The 23,462-nt window shown below is 33.3% G+C and overlaps 1 protein-coding gene across 1 annotated transcript in view; it reads right to left on the bottom strand.

Annotated features, from left to right (window-relative positions):
• LOC143071077 (hephaestin-like) overlaps positions 1-23,462 on the bottom strand; it is a 57,323-nt gene that overhangs the window by 19,355 nt on the left and 14,506 nt on the right. Inside the window, exons 2-7 of the mRNA XM_076245156.1 lie at positions 15,541-15,785; positions 11,586-11,798; positions 6,717-6,904; positions 6,009-6,148; positions 3,335-3,441; positions 1,986-2,154 (exon numbers count right to left, since the gene is read on the bottom strand). Coding sequence (XP_076101271.1) covers positions 1,986-2,154; positions 3,335-3,441; positions 6,009-6,148; positions 6,717-6,904; positions 11,586-11,798; positions 15,541-15,785 — 1,062 coding nt within the window. The remainder of the gene's footprint in view (positions 1-1,985; positions 2,155-3,334; positions 3,442-6,008; positions 6,149-6,716; positions 6,905-11,585; positions 11,799-15,540; positions 15,786-23,462) is intronic.

Here is a 23,462-nt window from a genome sequence, read left to right as displayed (position 1 = left end):
GGTTACCGGTAACGGAAATGAACGAAATCCGGAAATCGTAATTTTTTCAAAAATAAAAAAAATCGGGGCGGGAAGATTTCAGAGGGGCGGGCGGGGATGAAAATCTATTAATTAATTTTAATTGGCCTTATCAAGAAAAATACATAGTTTTGCAAACAGTAAATTTTTAAAAATGATTATATAATAGATATACATGATTAAACTGAAGTAGTGACTAGATATATAATAGAATAAAAAAGAAAACATTACAAAATCAGAGCCCTGTTACACAGGCACTTGTTTCTGTCAATATAGGGCTTACTATCCATACCCGTACGAAAAATCACAAGGTAGCTCACGGAAATTTTCAATGTGTTCGCTTCAACCAATATTTTATTACTTTAAATAAAACTGTGCAATCCCATTAGTCACATTTTTCTGGTTTCTAGTATAAACAGGTAACCAGATGAATTTGACCAATCAGATTGCACTGTTATCTTAACTTTCTAAGCAAACCGGAAGTTTGAAACTCCAAATTCAATGGTCTGGAAAAAGTTCAATAATTTGCATCTCAAGTGTGTTATTCAGCTGTTTGAGGGAAATTCTCAAGGTACGTGAAAGTTGTTTTAGTGTAAAAATAAATCAATAACCGACAGACTCGTGTATGTTTATTTGTGAAAGGGGCAAGGAAAAGTAACAAAATATTGGTTGAAGCAAACACATGGAAAATTTCCGTCAGCTACCTTGTGATTTTTCGTACGGGTATGGATAGTAAATCCCATATTGACAGAAACAAGTGCCTGTGCCCTGTTAGCCATGTTAATGCAACGCCCAAAGTGACGTCACATTCAAATTTCTAAAACAAGTTCCGAAAATTAAGAAAGAATTTGGATGAAATTCAAGATTAGATTTGTATGACTTATCTAACTTATATTAAAAACAGTGAAAATTATAATAATAATTAATATTTAATTGTAGTAGTTATAAGATAATTCATTGTATTATGTAGCTCTGTGGGTGTTTCTTTTGATCAAATTGCAAACCAAATATATCGTGTAAATTTCGTTGATCCAAAATTAAATCTACCAAATGAACTGGATGAGTAGTTATCCCCAACACAACACACGAATACAACAGAAAAAGAAAAACGATTTACAACTACAAACGTACCGTGCCACGTCTTAAAGCAATACGAATCCACACTCAGCAAAACAGTCACATTCGGGAATAAGTCACGTTCGGTAATAAAAAGATCAGACAACGTAATGACAAACCACAATCTAACACGTGGTAAAAATGTCCATAGTTAGTTTGAACAAAGATACATCGTATGGATCAACCAATTCGTTATAGTGTCCGTAAAATTTACGGAGTGTCACTTTTAATCTGTCCTCCTCATAACTTTGTTGGAACAGTTTCTGCGTTAGGAGAACACTCCTGTATATGAAGTCCGTATAGTGTAAACGTGGAATAATCTAACTGCATTTTAATGTATTTATTCACACAAAGTGGAGAGTAAAATAACTAAAATAACGAACTAAGAAAATCCTTAATAAATGTCAAGATCAAAAGCTTAAAATCATTTAAAGAATGAAAACATTAAGCATAGTTTGGACTTGGTACAGCCATTTATAAATGTATCTAATAATGGATTAAACATTGTTTTATAACTCATTGGTATATCATATGATTCAATTATATTAAAGCAATGTGTTGACACACAAAAACCCAGATACAATAGGTAAAAGTGCTAAAAAAAGGATAAAGCAGTCTATATCGAGGAAATATTTCCTCAGTTATGGCTTCAATTTATATCCTTTAGTTTTGAATGCGCTTACGTGTGTTGAATCTCTATCTCACTTAGTACAACTTTAATTCATATGATACTAAAAGAAACTATTTCTCAATCGAAAACAGCTATGCTATGTTTGTTTGTCAAATATATATATATCATGTATACACCATTAAACACCAACAAGACAACACCCTTCACCAGGTAGGTTTACCTTGATCTTTCAGTTGAACCTTTACCAACTCTCGCCAACACTTTACCAGACGGTCTGTAGTCCCATACAACTTCCTCTACAGCTATGTAATAACGACGTGTTCTCCTTATTATAGCTAGTGGTAGTATTCCTGGTCTAGGGAGTACATTTACAAAAGCTGCCATTCCATCTAGTATTTCAAATAAAATTTAACTATTCCATTATTAATGTTATCAAACATCGTGATCCTAAAATAGTAGCAATCATTTTTGGTGCTAGATGAAGCACGCATCCGGGTGTGGGATTGTCTCGTTGTATCGAAGACTCATTGGTGTCTCATTTTCTGCTCTCTGGTCGGGTTGTTTTCTGCTTGACACATTTCTAATTTCCATTCTTAATTTTATCTGATCAATGCAGTTAACAAAAACGTAAAAACCTGTGTGTCTGGTTATTAATTTGGTGTGTGTATACACAATTCTATGCATCCCTTTCAGTCTACTTTAAACTTGATCGTGTTACTTCTTTTGTATTAAATAATGAAGACGAATTTAAATAATAATTAAAATTGAGAATGGAAATGGGGAATGTGTCAAAGAGACAACAACCCGACCATAGAGCAGATAACAGCAGAAGGTCACCAACAGGTCTTCAATGCAACGAGAAATTCTCGCACCCAGAGGCGTCCTTCAGCTGGCCCCTAAACAAATATATACTGGTTCAGTGATAATGAACACCAAACTAAACTCCAAATTGTACACAAGAAACTAAAAGTTAAAATAATACAAGACTAACAAAGGCCAGTGGCTCCTGACTTGGGACAGGCGCAAAAGTGCGGCGGGGTTAAACATGTCTGTGAGATCTCAACCCTCCCCCTATACCTCTACCCAATGCAGAAAGTAAACGCATAACAATACGCACATTAAAATTCAGTTCAAGAGAAGTCCTAGTCTGATGTCAGAAGATGTAACCAAAGAAAATAAACCAAATGACAATAATACATAAATAACATCAGACTACTAGCAGTTAACTTACATGCCAGCTCCGGACTTCAATTAAACTATTTAAATCGCCATAATTAAAACTCTCTACCGTTGCAATACAATATAGTAAGCTCTTTCTAATCCAGCTCGAAGTTATAAACCTTAATTTAGTTTACTCATGTTCATACATGCACAACATGGGTTCATATAAATTCATTTCTTGGTTACGCACTTAAAGAAAGTGCAACTGGAATATGTGGTCACATCTGTGTATATCAATTCATCATTTTATGATATAACTTTGAAATTTATCAGATTCTGCTTTTTAATTATTATAACAGTAACTGTAGCAGTGTGTGTTCATGCCGGATAACCGGTAATATAACTCACGATTAAAATGATAGTTGACTTTACAAAATATCATCCATCTACCAGGGTTTCTAGTTGTCATGTATAACCCTTGAAACCATGCTATACCAAATACGACAGCATGCGTTCTGAAAACGTAAGAAAATGTAAAGTGAGTTTTGAAACAAGCATACAGCATTGATTGACAAACACCACAATGAATAAAAGAAAAAGAAAGACGACAGGAAGCTATAAATGTTCAAAGACATTAAAAACATTATAACGTACAATACCTTAGGAATCGTTTAAACGATTCCATGATTCCTGCATAATATTGGAAGTACACAAATGTACCTCTGAAGTCAAATGATAACAAGGGAAATGTTAATAAACGGTTCCAACACCATAACAGTTAATAAAGTATCGCAGAAAATCAAATGATACATAAAAGAACATCAAGAAATGGTTTAGCCACACCAGTGGTTTTAAAAGTATCAAAAAGGGTCAAATGATACCTACACAGGGGAACTGAATACAAGACAGAAGAACGATACCAATATGATTTACAAACTTACAAGTCTAAAACAAGTTAACAATTCCATGGCAAATAACAAAAAACGACGAAGAGACAAACAATAGTAAACACAAGACTCTAAAACAAACGACGATAAGATATACAATAGTAAACTATAGACTCTAAAACAATAAACGACGAAAATACATACAATAGTTAACAAAAGACTCTAAAACAAAAAACGACAAAAAGACTTGCAACAGTAAACAAAAGACTTTAAAACAAAGTTAATGATACCCATAGGAAGCCTCTAATCTAAATGACGAAAAGACATACAATAGTAAACAAAAGAATCTAAAACAAATATAATTATCAATACCCTTAGGGACCGTCTTATCGTGGTTCTGACACAGTCGGTGGAGGTCCCTAGCATTAACATAAGGTCAATGCTACCCAATCTTCTTCTAATCGTTGTTCTGACATACTAATAAAAGGTTGATATATTTTTGGAATGTTGGATCCTCAATGTTCTTCAACTTCGTATTTGCTTGTCTTTATAACTTTTTTGATATGAGCGTCACTGATGATTCTTTTGTAGACGAAACATGCGTCTGGTGTACTAAATTATAATTCTGGTACCTTTGATAACTATTTACACCACTGGATCGATGAGACTGCTGGTGGACGTTTCGTCCACGAGGGTATCACCAGCCCAGTAGTCAGCCCTTAGTTGTTGACATGAATATCAATAATGTGGTAATTTTTATAAATTTCCACTTTACAAAACTTTGAACTTTCGAAACACTAAGGAATTTCTTATCCCAGACATAGATTACCGTAGCCGTATTTGGCACAACTTTTTGTAATTTAGGACCCACAATGCTCGTCACTGATGAGTCTTATGTAGACGAAACTCCTATCTGGCGTAGTAAATTATAATCCTGGTACCTTTGATAACTATTATTTATAGGGAACGTCTTATCGTAGTTCTAGCAGAGGGGAAGTTCCAAACACTTTACAAGGTTAATCCTACTCATAGGGAACGTCTGTTAACGATTCTGACTGAGTGGAAGTCAATTACACTATTAAAAGGATAATGACACCCATATGGAAAGTATTATTGTGTTCTTGACACAGTATAAGTTAGTTACACTGACGAAGTACAAATGATAACATTGGGAGAGACGTAGCGGTTCTTACACATTGAAACACATTGAAGGATAATGATATCCTAAGGGAACGTCTAATAATTTTGACACATTTAAGTTAGTAACACTACGAAAGGCAAATGATACCCTAGGGGGGAGTCTAGTAGCGATTCTTACATAGAACAAGTTATTAATGTGTTATATCACCAGAGATTTCCCCTATTAGTCTTTGTTAAATTTGCACTTTTCAAAAAAAAAGTGCAGAATTTATCTTTTTTTCAGGTAAAGAAAAACTTGGCATGAGTAAAGTTTTATCCTGTCCAGTACTATGAAAAAATTCAAATAACATTTCATTTGTTTTTTTGTTGTTTTTTTTTTTTAAATCAAAAACACTACGAAAGACAAATGATACTATAGGGGGGTGTCCAGTAGCCATTCTTAAATATTCGTAGTAATTAGTAACATAATAACAGGCAAATGATATCTTCAGGGGACTTCCGGTAGCAGTTCTGACACAGTTAAAATTAGTAACACTATAAAGGGCAATGATACCATATTACCTAAAGGAGACGTTCAGTAGCGGTTTAAACTCAAAGTTAGTAAGAATAACGAAATGCATATGGTATTCGTAGCGAACGTTTAGTAGCTGATCCGTCATCAATACTGAATGTCAATGAGTTTGTCCAAAATTAGTCAAGTTTGATATCGTCCCCAAAATAACCAATAAACAGACTATAACAAAATATGATTCTCCTTCTTTACTTATTGGCTTGGTATTTGTTCGCCTATTATTATATATACAAACTATAACACGACGGGTTCCACATGTGTAGCAGGATCTGCTTACCCTTCCGGAGCACCTGAGATCACCCCTAGTTTTTTGGTGGGGTTCGTGTTGTTTATTCTTTAGTTTTCTATGTTGTGTCGTGTGTGGTGTTTTTTGTTTGTCTTTTTTTCATTTTTAGCCATGGCGTTGTCAGTTTGTTTTAGATTTATGAGTTTGACTGTCCCTTTGGTATCTTTCGCCCCTCTCTTATATATCAAAGTAACAGACCTCTTACGCTTAAACGTGAACGACTGTCCTTGTACACCAAAGACATGCAGTCCCAAGTTTAATCCCATGGCATAAAATGCTACCTTCTCTCCTTCATATACTGGGAAGTCAGGCAAATTTCCATAAATATACCCGTTTATCTAGAAATATTAAAAACAGTTTGAAGAATCACTGATTATTAAAATAATGAGAAAAGCATCTTTTATGTATAGCATCTTATGATAATCCATTTAATATATACATACGAAAGCTCTGATCAATGAAACTGATCTCAATTCATTAATTGATTACAATATAAGGTCCAATAAGCTCTTACTAAAACAATAGAAATACTATATTCATAAAGTTCTTAAAAACAAAATCTTTCTTCTTTTATATACGTCGTCTACAAGTTGCGATTTTGTACATGTTATCAAAAACGTTATATATATTATAACTTATATAATGCATTCCGCTCCGTAAATTCACGTGGTCATATCTTAATTGACGGGTCAAAAGAATACAAGCAACACCAACTGTGTTAAGAAGTTGCCCCGAAATAATTTATTTTAGCTGTATACCATATGAAGTATTTTAATCAACACTCGAACTTTAAACATGTATCATATTGAAAATATACTACGTATTATAAAAGGATAAATAAACATCTTTGATTTGAATGTCAAAACCCTTATATTTGATTTTTTTTTTCGGTTATTCGAAACTTACCGAATACATTAACGTGTCCGTAATAAATGCCTCATTTTTCTGGTTGAAAAGTTGTCGACATCTTTGTGGATTTAGACATAGATTTAAGCTCTGGTCTATCAACCAACTGTTAGTTTCATTAACTGTGTCGGCATACAGAACAAACTCTCTGTCCACGTCTTTCCTAGAGTTATCTGGGTTTAATGTTCCTGTTAAATATTTGTCATATGTTGAATTTGTACATATAGTTATCGGATTTCATAGTTCATGTCACGTGTGAATGTCCCCAAAGTAATCTGAATTCAATGTTACTGTCATGTATATGGCATGTGTTAATGTTTAGCTAGAGTAATCTGTATTCAATGCTACTGTCATGTATATGGCATGTGTTAATGTTTACCTAGAGTATTCTGTATTCAATTTTACTGTCATGTATATGGCATGTGTTAATGTTTAGCTAGAGTAATCTGTATTCAATGCTACTGTCATGTATATGGCATGTGTTAATGTTTAGCTAGAGTAATCTGTATTCAATGCTACTGTCATGTATATGGCATGGGTTAATGTTTACCTAGAGTAATCTGTATTCAATGCTACTGTCATGTATATGGCATGTGTTAATGCTTACCTAGAGTAATCTGCATTCAATGTTACTGTCATGTATATGGCACGTGTTAATGTTTACCTAGAGTAATCTGTATTCAATGTTATAGTCATGTATATGGCATGTGTTAATGTTTACCTAGAGTAATCTGTATTCAATGCTACTGTCATGTATATGGCATGTGTTAATGTTTAGCTAGAGTAATCTGTATTCAATGCTACTGTCATGTATATGGCATGTGTTAATGTTTACCTAGAGTAATCTGCATTCAATGTTACTGTCATGTATATGGCATGTGTTAATGTTTACCTAGAGTAATCTGTATTCAATGTTATAGTCATGTATATGGCATGTGTTAATGTTTACCTAGAGTAATCTGTATTCAATGCTACTGTCATGTATATGTCATATGTTAATGTTTACCTAGAGTAATCTGTATTCAATGCTACTGTCATGTATATGGCATGTGTTAATGTTTAGCTAGAGTAATCTGTATTCAATGCTACTGTCATGTATATGGCATGGGTTAATGTTTAACTAGAGTAATCTGCATTCAATGCTACTGTCATGTATATGTCATATGTTAATGTTTACCTAGAGTAATCTGAATTCAATGTTACTGTCATGTATATGGCATGTGTTAATGTTTAGCTAGAGTAATCTGTATTCAATGCTACTGTCATGTATATGGCATGTGTTAATGTTTACCTAGAGTAATCTGAATTCAATGTTACTGTCATGTATATGGCATGTGTTAATGTTTAGCTAGAGTAATCTGTATTCAATGCTACTGTCATATATATGGCATGTGTTAATGTTTACCTAGAGTAATCTGTATTCAATGCTACTGTCATGTATATGGCATGTGTTAATGTTTAGCTAAAGTAATCTGTATTCAATGCTACTGTCATGTATATGGCATGTGTTAATGTTTAGCTAGAGTAATCTGTATTCAATGCTACTGTCATGTATATGGCATATGTTAATGTTTACCTAGAGTAATCTGTATTCAATGTTATAGTCATGTATATGGCATGTGTTAATGTTTACCTAGAGTAATCTGTATTCAATGCTACTGTCATGTATATGTCATATGTTAATGTTTACCTAGAGTAATCTGTATTCAATGCTACTGTCATGTATATGGCATGTGTTAATGTTTAGCTAGAGTAATCTGTATTCAATGCTACTGTCATGTATATGGCATGGGTTAATGTTTAACTAGAGTAATCTGCATTCAATGCTACTGTCATGTATATGGCATGTGTTAATGTTTAGCTAGAGTAATCTGTATTCAATGCTACTGTCATGTATATGGCATGTGTTAATGTTTAGCTAAAGTAATCTGTATTCAATGCTACTGTCATGTATATGGCATGTGTTAATGTTTACCTAGAGTAATCTGTATTCAATGTTACTGTCATGTATATGGCACGTGTTAATGTTTACCTAGAGTAATCTGTATTCAATGTTACAGTCATGTATATGGCATGTGTTAATGTTTAGCTAGAGTAATCTGTATTCAATGTTACAGTCATGTATACGGCATGTGTTAATGTTTACCTAGAGTAATCTGTATTCAATGCTACTGTCATGTATATGTCATATGTTAATGTTTACCTAGAGTAATCTGTATTCAATGCTACTGTCATGTATATGGCATGTGTTAATGTTTAGCTAGAGTAATCTGTATTCAATGCTACTGTCATAAATATGGCATGGGTTAATGTTTAACTAGAGTAATCTGCATTCAATGCTACTGTCATGTATATGGCATGTGTTAATGTTTAGCTAGAGTAATCTGTATTCAATGCTACTGTCATGTATATGGCATGTGTTAATGTTTAGCTAAAGTAATCTGTATTCAATGCTACTGTCATGTATATGGCATGTGTTAATGTTTACCTAGAGTAATCTGTATTCAATGTTACTGTCATGTATATGGCACGTGTTAATGTTTACCTAGAGTAATCTGTATTCAATGTTACAGTCATGTATATGGCATGTGTTAATGTTTAGCTAGAGTAATCTGTATTCAATGTTACAGTCATGTATACGGCATGTGTTAATGTTTACCTAGAGTAATCTGTATTCAATGCTATTGTCATGTATATGTCATATGTTAATGTTTACCTAGAGTAATCTGTATTCAATGCTACTGTCATGTATATGGCATGTGTTGATGTTTAGCTAGAGTAATCTGTATTCAATGCTACTGTCATGTATATGGCATGGGTTAATGTTTAGCTAGAGTAATCTGCATTCAATGCTACTGTCATGTATATGGCATGTGTTACTGTTTAGGTAGAGTAATCTGTATTCAATGCTACTGTCATGTATATGGCATGTGTTAATGTTAATATTTACCTAGAGTTACCTGGATTCAATGATCCTTTCATGTATATGTCATATGTTTATGTTTACCTAGAGTAATCTGTATTCAATGTTATTGTCATGTATATGGCATGTGTTAATGTTAACTCAATAAACGACAACAACTGCATATCAGGTTCGTGACTTATGAGATGTGCAAAGACATGCAGTGGTTTTAAACATTGAAATAGGTACCAACCTTCACCTTAGATTAACAGAAACAATAAATACAAAATCGTGAATTTACAAATCCAGTTGTCGAAAAAAAAAGATAATAACGTTTTTACCAATTTGTAGTAAAATAGTTAATTTACAAATCGAGTTGTCGAAAAAAAAAGATAATTACGTCTTTATCAATTTGTAATTTTTCTTTCTAATGTAAAAACAGATGGAAGTGATAAATAGTAAAATCACAAAAATATCAAAATCCTCGCAAAATCCTTACCAAAAGTCCGTAATCAAATGACAATCAAAGTCCCAAACACATGAAACGGACGGATAAGAACTGTTAAGGTGGTATGGGTGTCTTCCTCCATTTTGGATTGTAAAAAACAGAGAATCAAAGGTCCAGATTTTCATCAAGTTAGCAAAATTTGATGCAGGAATGTAGATGTTTAATATACATTTTCATTTAAAAGTACCAATTTATAAGAATATAACTTCTAAATATTGATATTTTTGCAAATGTTAATTATTTTTGGTTGTTTTTATTTTTTTTTTAATTGGCATTTTAAGGGGAGGTAACTCTAAAAAAGTGCTTTTCTGAAGGATTCTGTATGGAATTTTCCTATTTTGTATTTTAGCCGGAAAAAACGTACGGTGACCCTATCTTTTCTTTTGATATTCTCAAAGCAGTGTCTGAAAGCTATCTTTTCCGGAAGTATTTAACAATTTTATCATTTTGTTTAGTTTCTAATCACAAAATGGTGTTTTTTCCTGTATAATCCATACAAAATGTGTCATTTTGTCCCGTCCTGTAGCTTGAGAAAATGCGCGGTGACCTATCATTTTTATTATATTTTTCAACATGTATCAATAGATACAACGTTTTGGCAAAGTATGAACAAATTCTATAATTTTTATTTTAGACTCCCATACCACCTTAAATTCATGATTCGGTAGAGTCATTTTTTATGTAGCAAATGGTGAATTAAATCTGGATTGCTAGCTAGCTTAACCTCTCACTTGTAAGACAGTCGCATAAAATGTCAGTATCTTGACAACGATGTGTGTCAACGATGCCTGCCACAAGCGACCATCTTTCATGGATGTAAACAAATATAGATCAGGCCTTCGACAATAAGCAAAACCCTGACCATATCAACACAATTTATGATAATTTGTAGGACTTGTCAAAGCTGATACATGTTAGATAAAAAATCTCACCGGTCTTTTTAAATTGGGATCCGTTTACATTCTGCTACAGTGAAGCAATGTTTAGTTGTCATCACCCGAGGGTATCACCAGCCCAGTAGTCAGCAATTCGGTGTTGACATGAATATCAATTATATGGTCATTTTTATAAATGTCTTGTTTACAATACTTTGAATCTTTCGAAAAACTAAGGATTTTCTTATCCAATGAATAGATTACCTTAGCCGTATTTGGCACAACTTTTGGGAATTTTGGATCCTCAGTGCTCTTCAATTTCGTACTTGTTTGGCTTTATAAATATTTTAACACAAACGTGCCTGATGAGTCTTTTGTAGACGAAACGCGCGTCTGGCGTACTGAATTATAATCCTGGTACTTTGATAACTATCAGCCGAGAATCAACTTATGATCTTTATGCAATGGTCTCAAATGATTAGAAATTGATTATTCTATATGATAGTAGCACCGTGTGTGATATACTTACCATATATGAATACATTTACTAGCTATCACCAAGCTTTCATTGTAGACAATCTTACCAGGTTTACATATCAATAAGATTCCTACAACCCCAGTATCAATATCTTTGGTTGATCTAACATGTGGATGGTAGCCAACAGGAACACAGTTCTCATCATCTTTTGTTGGAGCAAACGTATTTAGCATGGACCATCTGTATGTATATGTATACCCTGGAGGGACAGTATCATCTAACTTATCTCTACCGGAAGTGCCATCCATATACAACGATCCTATTTAACAAATAATTTTACAACTCTTTTGAATAATAATCAACTGTAAAATGTTTACAAACATAAGAGGATATGGTATGCGTGCTAATGCGATAACTCTCCATCCAAGTCGTAATTTTGAAAAAAAGTAACCATTACAAATCAAAGTACAGCCTTGTTCGCGTGTCCTTGGTTCGAACCAAACATCAGACAATCTACAAAGAGCCTGAAAATATCTAATGAAAACCCATTTGAGAAAAGGGGTGAAAGATACAAGAGGGACAGCCAAAGTACAGGAACAGGAATCCAAATACATTTGTGAATATCAAACGTCATGCCAGCCATCAAACGTCCTGAACGTGTATAAAATGCTCGACACTTTACGTAGAGCAAGCACTCATTCATTTGTCAATAAACATGTTTAAATTCTGTTTTTATTTTTATTCGACAAAATATTTGAGAAAAGAGTTATGGTAAGGGCAATATTGCCATAAATCTTATGTTCAATTATAATCTTTGACCCTTAAATCCTAGATTGTATGAAAATGTTTGACCCCTTATTCTTATATCGCATGATAATGTTTGACCCCGAATTCTTAAATGGATGAAAATCGTAGACCCACTAATCTTACATTCAATGATGTTTGGCCCTTCAATCCTTCAATCCTAAACTGGTTGATAATGTAATACCCCTCAATTCGTGATTTGATGATCATGTTTCACCTTTAAATGTTTGGCTACATTATTAATGCAACCGTGTTATGTCACGGATATGGGTTTATTATGGTTTAAATTGATAGTATATATGTTCCAGACCGTATGAGTATTTGGACCGTACGCGTACGGTTTGACTAATATCAAGAAGTTGGTCAAGTTCATTAGATACAAATGCATATAACAGATCAACATAACTTAACTCTCAAATTGCTATAAAAAAGTTCAATTGTAATTGAAATAAAAACTTTTATATTTAAACTATATAAAAAATTCACACTAATTAAATCTGTTAATCTCTTGTATTTAGCATATCGATCAGTAATAAATTAATTGAATTATGATCACTGAAATTGAAGATATCGGAAGTAAACATAATTTGGGAGGACAATTGTTTGAGTATATTTTAACTTTACGAAAAATGCAGATGCAAAGGAACATGCATGAACTGCAAACATGTAAATGTAAAAAATATTACGTTACTTGTGGTAGCAAGTGTCACCTTGGGCGAGAGTACCAAAATAGGATTCAGATATACAATTGAACAAATATTTAATTTCAATTGTTCCTTTGTTCATTTTATCCATCTATTTGTAATAATAAAAATTTGTAAAACTAAAAATTGAGATTGTGATAAACGTTTGTTTAGATTTAACCAATATAACCCATAACATGTATGGTCAGCTCAAACTGGACCATACGCGTATACTCATACGGTCCGACCGTACGCGTATGGTCGGACCGTACGAGTATACGTATACGGTCCGGACCGTACGCGTACGGTCCAAATACTCATATGGTCTGGAACATATATAATACTTCTTTGAGCTGAATGTAATATATCAAATTTGTGCGCAATCAAAATTGATGACGTGTTTTTTATTCAGTGCAAAATGAACAGAAAAAAAAAGATAATTGTCTAAAAATAGGAAGATCATTTGACAGAATAACACAATTGTTTGGCAAAGGTATACACAGTAATAAATTTTCCAACACATGAAAAAGGAATTATGAAACTGGTTTAAAAGATATAAATCTCTTTGAAAGTAACTAAACTGAAGCTGACGTACATTTAAAGCAGGCATTCAAGCCAGCAGCGAATTTTTATGAGATACCTACGAATAAAAACAACATAAGGGATGTATAAATTCCCTGCCAAGTTCAGAATGAATGTGTATCATCGTCATATCATGTACTTGCCTGTCCCATGTTCAAGTTGTTTTCAATGTCTCATATCGAGCATATTTGTTTTTCAGTAATTGTTTTTGTTATATATTAGGCTATTAGTTTTCTGAAATGATTTTTTTTTTTTTTTTATGTCAGAGCTTAATATAGTTGACGTCATAGAATGGGCTTTTCGCATTGTTTAACGCCGTACGCTGTTTATAATCAATATTAAATATTGTTATCAAATCTACGTCCTTCGTTCATAGTTCATAATTATCATTATTCAGAGATTGTTTAAGAAATAATTCATGGAAGCCATATATTTGTTGGAAGTTTACACATGACCTGGACCGTGATATTCGAATTTTATCCTGAGCCATATGTCAATTTACAACAAATCTATGGCTTCCATGAATTATTTCTAAGGAGCCGCCATGTTGACTTGCTGAAAATCAATAAATATGCAAAAAATGCAATAGAATAGAAAATAAAACAAATAAAATTGAAAATGGAAATGGGGAATGTGCCAAAGAGACAACAACCCGACCATAGAAAAAAAACAACAGCAGAAGGTCACCAACAGGTCTTCAATGTAGCGAGAAATTCCCACACCCGGAGGCGTCCTTCAGCTGGCCCCTAAACAAATATATAATAGTTCAGTGATAATGAACGCCATACTAATTTCCAAATTGTACACAAGAAACTAAAATTAAAATAATACAAGACTAACAAAGGCCAGAGGCTCCTGACTTGGGACAGGCGCAAAAATACGGCGGGGTTAAACATGTTTGTGAGATCTGAACCATCCCCTATACCTCTAGCCAATGTAGAAAAGTAAACGCATAACAATACGCACATTAACATTCAGTTCAAGAGAAGTCCGAGTCTGATGTCAGAAGATGTAACCAAAGAAAATAAACAAAATGACAATAATACATAAATAACAACAGACTACTAGCAGTTAACTGACATGCCAGCTCCAGACTTCAATTAAACTGAGTGAAAGATTATGATTTCATCATATGGACATCAGGCACAATCCTTCCCGTTAGGAGTTTAGTATCATACCATCATAACATATATGAGAAGAACATTACCCGTGCCATGCCAACAACTGGTTTTTGAATAAATGTGTTTAGTTCCGATGCAAAGACCCTATAAGTGAATCAATATTAACGCCAAAATATGCAATCTTTAATGACCTGACAACAGTATCGTAACTATATCCCTTCTTAATAAGTCTATTCAAAGGTTTTGTTAGTATTTGAGGTGAACACTGACACCTTTGTGCTTTATACAGAATATTTCCATAAAAAATTAAATGTGAAATACCTGAACGTATAAGAAGTCTGCATGTTGAGCTATATTGAAACCTACCTCACAAATTCATTTTAATAAAATATTATACGAATTTCGATGGTTAACGTTACGGAAAATATTTAACTCTAGCGTTATCATTTGTATGTAGTCGTGTTTTGAAATGACTTAAATGCGCCCTAAACATTAATAGACTTTCGTGGAAATTTATTTTATTTTGATTTTGTTGATTTCTCCGAGCTCTTGTGCATTAGTTCTTTTTGTTATGTATCCGAATAAGAATTAAAGTTCGTCTGTCTTTATTTATTGTAATTTGTAAAATAATAAATTCGACAAATCGTTTTCAAAAAGGTTTCAATACATGTGGATTTACGTAGAATGTAATTGTAACATACATTATGTGTATATCACTGAGTCTGCGCTACGTATAGATACATCGAGAATTTTATCACGGTGTTGTTAACAAAGCGAAAGAAGCACGCCATATTCGAATACTAAATTATGATCCCTATTGAAACATATAATGTGTTCGATGAAACACAAAAAAAAAAACGAATTAAAGTACCTTCACTGTCTTTAAAGTATTGTACACCATGAGGATGCAGTCCATAAGGCCTTGATGCTAAGTTCCGGAAGTGAACATACAATACATCACCAGTTTCTCCTTTTATTGTAGGTCCAACATAACCCATCCATGGTGCTGGTTTTATCTCCCTTCTGAAGGAACCATCAGTAAACTGTTTTAATTTCACTTTCTTATATACACTTCCTATCCTGTACTCAGTCGTTTGTATAAGTCTATCTGATATACTGAATAAATAAAAAACCGTCATCAATATCTACCATTGCTGAACCTACATCATGTACATATATAAGTCTATGATATATTGAATGCTAAAAAAAAACACGTCATCGATATCTCTCTCTATATATATTATTAACTAAATTCCATATGGAGTCCCATGGGACGAGTTTATCTTACCGACTTTCTACATGTGGTATTTTGAATAGTGGCCTATTAAAGTGATAAAGTCTTCAATACTTAGTATGAAGATCCTACTCCTATTTGTATATACAGAAAACAATAACAAAGTTTTACCTTTAACGTTATTCTATGAATCCTTTCAGATTTCTATTTTGTTTTGAAAGGGAAGTAACTCCATTATGCCAACAATAACAACTTGGTAGCTTTAATCATGTTTTATGAACTTATATCTAACCTTTCATCATCAATTTCTTCGTTTGATGAATTCCTTTCAGATTTTTCCTCAACACCGTGTAGTTTTTATAAAGGGTTGTTGCATCTTTTTTTTGTTTGGAGTAACTCCTTATTAACCCTATATGGTAACTAACCATGTATGGTAACTAACCCTATATTTTTTAGGACAAGCTATATCAAATATACATAGTCATCACGTGTAGTCCATTAATCAAGCATATCTCTATAAATATACAAGGGGTAAGATAATAAGAATTAAGCACGTCAACACTTTCTAACATGAAAGAGTCCATTCGTATTGGTCTGACTGATATACTATATGAAATAAATTTAAAGGTAAACGATATTTAAACTTAGGGAAACTATACGTATAAGTCTGTCTGATATACTGAATGAAATAAATTAAAGGTAAATGATATCTAAAATTAGGGAGACTATAAGTAAAAATAGTTACCACAGGTACCAGCCTTATAATTTGATACGCCAGACGCACATTTCTTCTTCATTAGACTCATTAGTGACGCTCAGATCAAAATAATTAAAACGCCAAAACAAATTGAGGAGCATTGAGGACCCAAAGTTCCTAAAAGTTGTGCCAAATACGGATAAGGAAATCTCTGTCTAGGATAAGACATCTTTAGTTGTTTAGAATAATTCATACTTCCGAAAACAGTTTATCTATAAAAATGATCATATAATTGATATTCATGTCAACACGGAAGTGCTGACTACTGTACTGGTGATACCCTCGGGGACGAAACGTCCATCAGCAGTAGCATCAACCCAGTGAAGTAAATAGTTATCAAAGGTACTAGACTTATATTTTGGATACCCCAGACGCGCGTTTCGTCTCCATAAGACTCATCATTGACGCTCAGATAAAAAACTAGTATGAAGTTGGAGAGGATTGAGGACCAACTAATATAACAAATGTTTCAGTAAGTGGTACAACTTATTGTCCATTGTTTTAATAAAAAAAAGTGCAATTAATGGTTATCATCTGCAAGTTTTTAGTTTTATTATCTTTTGAATATTTATTTTTAAAGACACAGCACTATATAGTCAAGTAGAGGCAGATCACGTGACTGTTTCTAAAATATGATACAAATAGCACGTGCTAACGAAAAGTTTGTGTTCATACCGACCGATACAGCAACCGAACTGTGATAGTTCAAAAGAATTAAATGATAAATATCCTATAGTTACTTGTAGGTCCTTTACTTCACCTTTGTTAATAATCAGCGGATATGTTTTGATTGAATTGAGTGATTAACGGTTATCAATTCGTAACTTATTTGTTCTGGAAAATCAGGTAAACAATATGTTTTATAGTTCATGTCGAACATTCACAAAATAATTCATGTTGTTTTTCTGGATTTGAAACAACTAAGAGCTTGAATAGTAGCACGTAGTTAGAACATTGAACTCAAAATTAAGACAGGTGTTGACTTTGATTTATTCATTTTAAATGTAATGCATATCATTCCCAGAAAGAAATACAATTTTAAAATTACTAACAAGATAAATAAATCTTTGTAAGTATCGATCATTTATTAATTACAAAAAGTTTATTAGAGACAACTGGATGTAGAGCGATTTTTTTAATAGTAACGAAAACAGCTCTACTGCTAAGATGTTAGCATTCTGTTCATAGTGTCAGTGATATTTAAAATAGGTCTGTGGAAGGTTATCTTCATTAGAAAATAGGTGGTTTGAAAAGTCTTTGATATTACCCAAGGGTCGTATTTGAAGTCTATTGTATTGCTTTTCTATTGAAATTCTGTACGTATATTCGTTTTCATCAAAAACTTAAATATTGTTTAGTATTTTGTCGGACACGGACGTGTGAGGCTTTGACAAATGAAGTAATCACTGTCTAATTAATATGCAACATTAAGGACATAGAAACCTAGGTGAAAACATAAATGACAAAAAAACATTTATAAAAAGATTTATTCGTCTGAACTTTGTATATACACTCCATACAAAACATATATCAAACTAATCCTTTCTGTATAGATCTTTTCACAACTTGTATAATTTTTTTGTGATTCATCAAACAAAAAACCATATAAAAAATAATATGTCTTTAACCAATTGCTAAAAAGAATTGAAGTACTATTTACACTTCCGATATTTCTATGTGATTAAATGTTGGATATTGAATAATAACTAATACTAAAAAAGTATTTACCGGTCAATGTCTAAAATTAGTTATAAGCTTTTCAGCTTACTATAGGTTGCACTTTGTATATAGAGCTGTTTCTCAAACCACGCCTCCTTTGGGGAGATTTAGAATATTCATAGAAAATTAATTTTGTTACTGTACATACTCGTTCCCAGTTATGATCTCTGTGTTCCATCTCATAGAGACATAACTTGGGAATGTTACCAGTAAATATACATGTCCAATGTGTTCATATTGAAATCTGTGGTAACCTTTTATTCAAGGCAGGGGTAGTTAAGAAAATTGGTGTTAGTTTAAACTGCGAGAAGTCCAAGACATATACACGTTTAAAATATGCTGCACAGTCCTATATTTTGACCTTTGAAAAAAATTGTAGTGCATATGAACTTTCAATTTTAGGATAAGATTTTATTCAAAACTTCATAGTAAAAGTGGTACAGTTTAAGCCGTAAAAATCGTTCCTATGTGAAATTGCATTGTCAATATTAACAGAAATGCAATCTATATAGGGTAAAAAAAGAGAACATTCAGAATGCAATCAAATATGCAATATCTTACAGATTTTAAAGAAATTAACTCAAATATGAAGTTTTATAAATATTTCATGAACATTGTTAGAATCCTGGGCCTTAAATATGATGACTCAGCATAAATTCACAGTTTACAGTATGTATAGTTTACTTAAAGTCCTGAATACAAATTTAATTTATAATATTTGCATATATGCAAGTTAAATTATGAAGAAGTGTTTATATTTACTCTTCGCAGTAATTGAAACTCATAGATCCTTCCTGAATATTATTTATGGAGTGTTACGGCCAGAAATCGCCTTTAAATTGTAGCCAACAAAAGACACAAATCAATAGTAAAATTTAACAATATTTATTATACAAAAGTTTACAAAAGGTATTACACAAAATTTACTGTTAACTTAACTGTCAAAATATGAGTCCAATCTGTTATCTTTATCTGTATCCGGAAATCTTTCGGAATCCAATCTGAATATTATGTTCACTACTAAGGTCACAATCCAGTATGATGTTGTTTGTAGAATAAAAGTGTCAATCCAAATGCTGTGAATACTAATGTCTATCAATGTCTATGTCCAAGTTTAATTATGAGAGTTTAACTTTAGTGTCTGTATATATAGTGTTGTCATGGAAAATTCTAGAACACTCTATAATGGAACATTGTGGAAAATCCTGGAAAGTTACAACGGAAGTTTCTGGAATAACGTAGAAGTTTAAATTACGCATCTTTTATAAGGATCATTCTAGAAAGTTCCAATCATTCTGTGATTGTTCCAGTGATTCCTAAACTGCACAGTTATAAGATTATTTGGTAAACAACTATCAGGCCACACAATACAAATCAGGCCAACATAAATAAACATAATAATTACAATATCATAACACCTCCCCCCTTAAAAGAAGTTTTAGTGTAACAAAAACTTATCATGAATAATATGAAAAAAAATACATAATATATACAAAGTGATTTAATAAGCTCTAGATAAAGCATCAGCTATTACATTATCTTTACCCTTAATATGTTTTACAATTACATCATATTCCTGTAACAATAAACTCCACCTAGTCAACCTCTGATTCTTGTTTCTCATTTTATGCATGAAGGTGAGAGGATTATGATCAGTATAAACAAGAATAGGATATACAGTGGGATTCAAATATACATCAAAATGTTGAAGTGCTGACAGCATTGCAAAACACTCTTTTTCAATAGTTGAATAATTTTTCTGATGTTTATCTAATTTCTTAGAAAAATATGATATAGGTTTTTCAACATTATCATCTGTCTCTTGATATAAAACAGCTCCTATTCCTACATCGCTTGCATCAACGGCAAGTTTAAATTGTTTTTCAAAGTCTGGAGTAATCAGAACTGGACTATTAATTAAAAGTGATTTGCTATTTTCAAAAGCTTTTTGACAATTTCCTTCCAGATAAATTTAGAATCTTTCCGTAAAAGATGAGTCAATGGTTGAACAACAGTAGCAAAATTTGAACAAAATTTTCTGTAAAATCCAATCATGCCTAAATATCTCATAAGTTGTTTTCTATTTGTAGGAGGTGGGAATTTGGAAATAGCTTCCACTTTAGCCATAATAGGTTTTACTTGACCTTGGCCAACTGTATGCCCTAAATAATCAACAGTGGCCTGACAAAATTCACTTTTACCAAGATTAACAGTCAAATTTGATTTTGACAATCTATCAAAAGTATCATATAAATGTGTTAAATGCTGTTCCCAGCTATCACTACATACAATAAGATCATCAATATAAGCATAACAACAGTCTAAATCTTTTATAACATTATTGATCATTCTTTGAAATGTAGCTGGAGCACTTTTCATGCCAAATGGCATTACAGTATATTGAAATAAGCCATCTGGTGTAACAAAAGCTGATATTTCACGAGCTCTCTGTGTCAATGGAACTTGCCAATAACCTTTCAATAAATCAAATTTGCTCACAAATTTTGATTGACCAATATTGTCAATACAATCGTCTATCCTTGGAATCGGATAGGAATCCGATTTTGAGACTGAATTTACTTTTCTGAAATCAGTCACGAAACGAAAAGTTTTATCTGGTTTTGGCACAAGGAGACAAGGAGAGCTCCATTCACTGTTACTCGGCTCAATAATATCATTGTCAAGCATATATTTAATTTCTTTTCTCATAACTTCAAGTTTGAGTGGATTGAGCCTGTAAGGATGTTGCTTAATTGGAGAAGCATCTCCGACATCAACATCATGACAAACAGCAGTGGTTTTGTTTGGCACATCTGGAAAAAGATTTTTAAAAGAAAATACCAAAGTTTTTATTTCTTCTCTACGATCAAAAGACAGATGTGCAAGTTTTGAATCTAAATTTGACAAAATTTCTGAATTTTTCAATCTAACTGTCTCTTCCATAGTTTTACAACTAAAAGTTGGTTCAATTACATCTGGTTTGTCATGATTGTTCTCAAAGTTAACCATGCCTAAAGTGGCAACTGGTTTACTATCACATAGTACATTAGTACGCTCAAAATATGGTTTTAACATATTAATATGACACACTCTATTTTGTTTGCGCCGACCTGGAGTTTTTACAATATAATTCAAATCATTAATTTTATTCTCTATTGTATAAGGACCACAATATTTAGCCTGTAAAGGATGTCCAGGGACAGGCAGAAATACAAGTACCTTATCACCAGGCTCAAAAACTCTGTCCCTGGCAGCTTTATCATACCATATTTTCATCTTGTTCTGTACATTTTTTAAGTTTTTCTGAGCAATTTGACAAGCAGTATACAATTTTTCTTTAAATCGAGATACATAGTCTAAAAGATTCAAGTCAGTATGTTCAGTAAGCCACTTTTCCTTAATCAACTTTAACGGTCCCCTTACAGTATGACCAAATACCAACTCAAAGGGACTAAATCCAAGGGATTCTTGAACAGCCTCTCGGACTGCAAAAAGTAGAAAGTGAACTCCATCATCCCAGTCTCTGTCAAATTGAAGACAAAAAGTTCTAATCATGTTCTTCAATGTTTGATGAAAACGTTCTAAGGCACCTTGAGATTCTGGATGATAAGCACTTGATCTGTACTGAGCAATCCCTAACTGGTATACGACTTGCTGAAATAAACCTGACATGAAATTTGATCCCTGGTCGGACTGTATAGACTTAGGAAGTCCTACTAATGTGAAAAATTTGATCAAAGCTTTGACGATAGTAGGTGTCTTGATATTTCTGAGCGGAATAGCTTCAGGAAAGCGGGTAGATGTACACATGATTGTCAATAAATATGCATTTCCAGTCTTGGTCTTTGGTAAAGGTCCAACACAGTCAATTAGAACTCTGTTGAAAGGTTCGTCAAAGGCTGGAATAGGCAGAAGTGGTGCTGGTGGTATTTTCTGGTTAGGTTTACCAACAACCTGGCATATATGGCATGATTTGCAGTATTCTGCGACATCATTTCTAAGTCTGGGCCAGTAGAAATGTTGCAATATTTTTAGGCAAGTCTTCCTTATACCTAAGTGCCCAGCCAAGGGGGTGTCATGGGCAAGACCAATAATTTCTTGCCTATAAACTTTAGGCACCACCACTTGGTATAGCACTCTCCATTCCTCCTCTGGGGTGGCATCAGGAGGCCTCCACTTCCTCATTAAAATGCCGTCCTGATGGTAATAGCATTCGGCCACTTTGTCTGCTTCCTCCTGTGGTTGAGCTCTCTGGCTGAGCTGAAGAACCTCAGGGTCTTTATGTTGTTCTTCAGATAAATTCTTTCGGTCTAATGAATGGCTGTTAACGTCTGGCCATGGCATAATAACATTCTTGTTAACACTAGGTGGTCTTGTAATGGCCTTTTCTGAGCTACCAGGACCTTCAATGTCAGCTATAAAAGTGTCAGAAAGGTCCATGTAATCAAACTTGTCTTCTTGCAAATTCTGATTTTGTTGTTTTCTAGCCATCGCCCTAGTAACAACACAAGCTGGATACAATTCAGCATCATCTTCAGGTGATTTAACATCCACCACCGGTTCACTGGTAACAATTGGTTCAGCAACCACTTTGTTCCTAGCTAGATCATTTCCTAGCAATAATGTAACACCCTCAACAGGGAGATTAGGACGAACACCTACAACAACTGGTCCAGTTATCAAATCTGACTTCAGATAAATACGATGGAGAGGAACATCTATACAACCTAACTCTACACCTTGTAACAAAACGGAGGCACCAACAGAAGTATTCTCGGACAAAGGCAACACACCTTCTAACAATAAAGTCTGAGAAGCTCCAGTGTCCCGTAAAATCTTAATAGGCTGAAGAGTGGTATCATCAACAATAGAAACAAACCCATCAGACATAAAGGGTTTGTATTCCTCCATGTAATCACAAAAACTGGACTTAAAAGCCTGACGCGCAGGGCATTCCAATGTACTGGTATTATAAGGTGTCGTACAAGCACTGGTCTTCGGCTTATTATCTCGTTCATTCTTCTTCTGGAGTCTAAAACAATCAGCCATCAGGTGACCAATCTTCTTACAATAAGCACAAGTC

This window comes from Mytilus galloprovincialis, chromosome 4, assembly GCF_965363235.1.
Source record: "Mytilus galloprovincialis chromosome 4, xbMytGall1.hap1.1, whole genome shotgun sequence".
NCBI lineage: Eukaryota > Metazoa > Mollusca > Bivalvia > Mytilida > Mytilidae > Mytilus > Mytilus galloprovincialis.
Note: the sequence above shows the minus strand (reverse complement) of the source record. Positions and strands in the feature narration are given on the sequence as shown.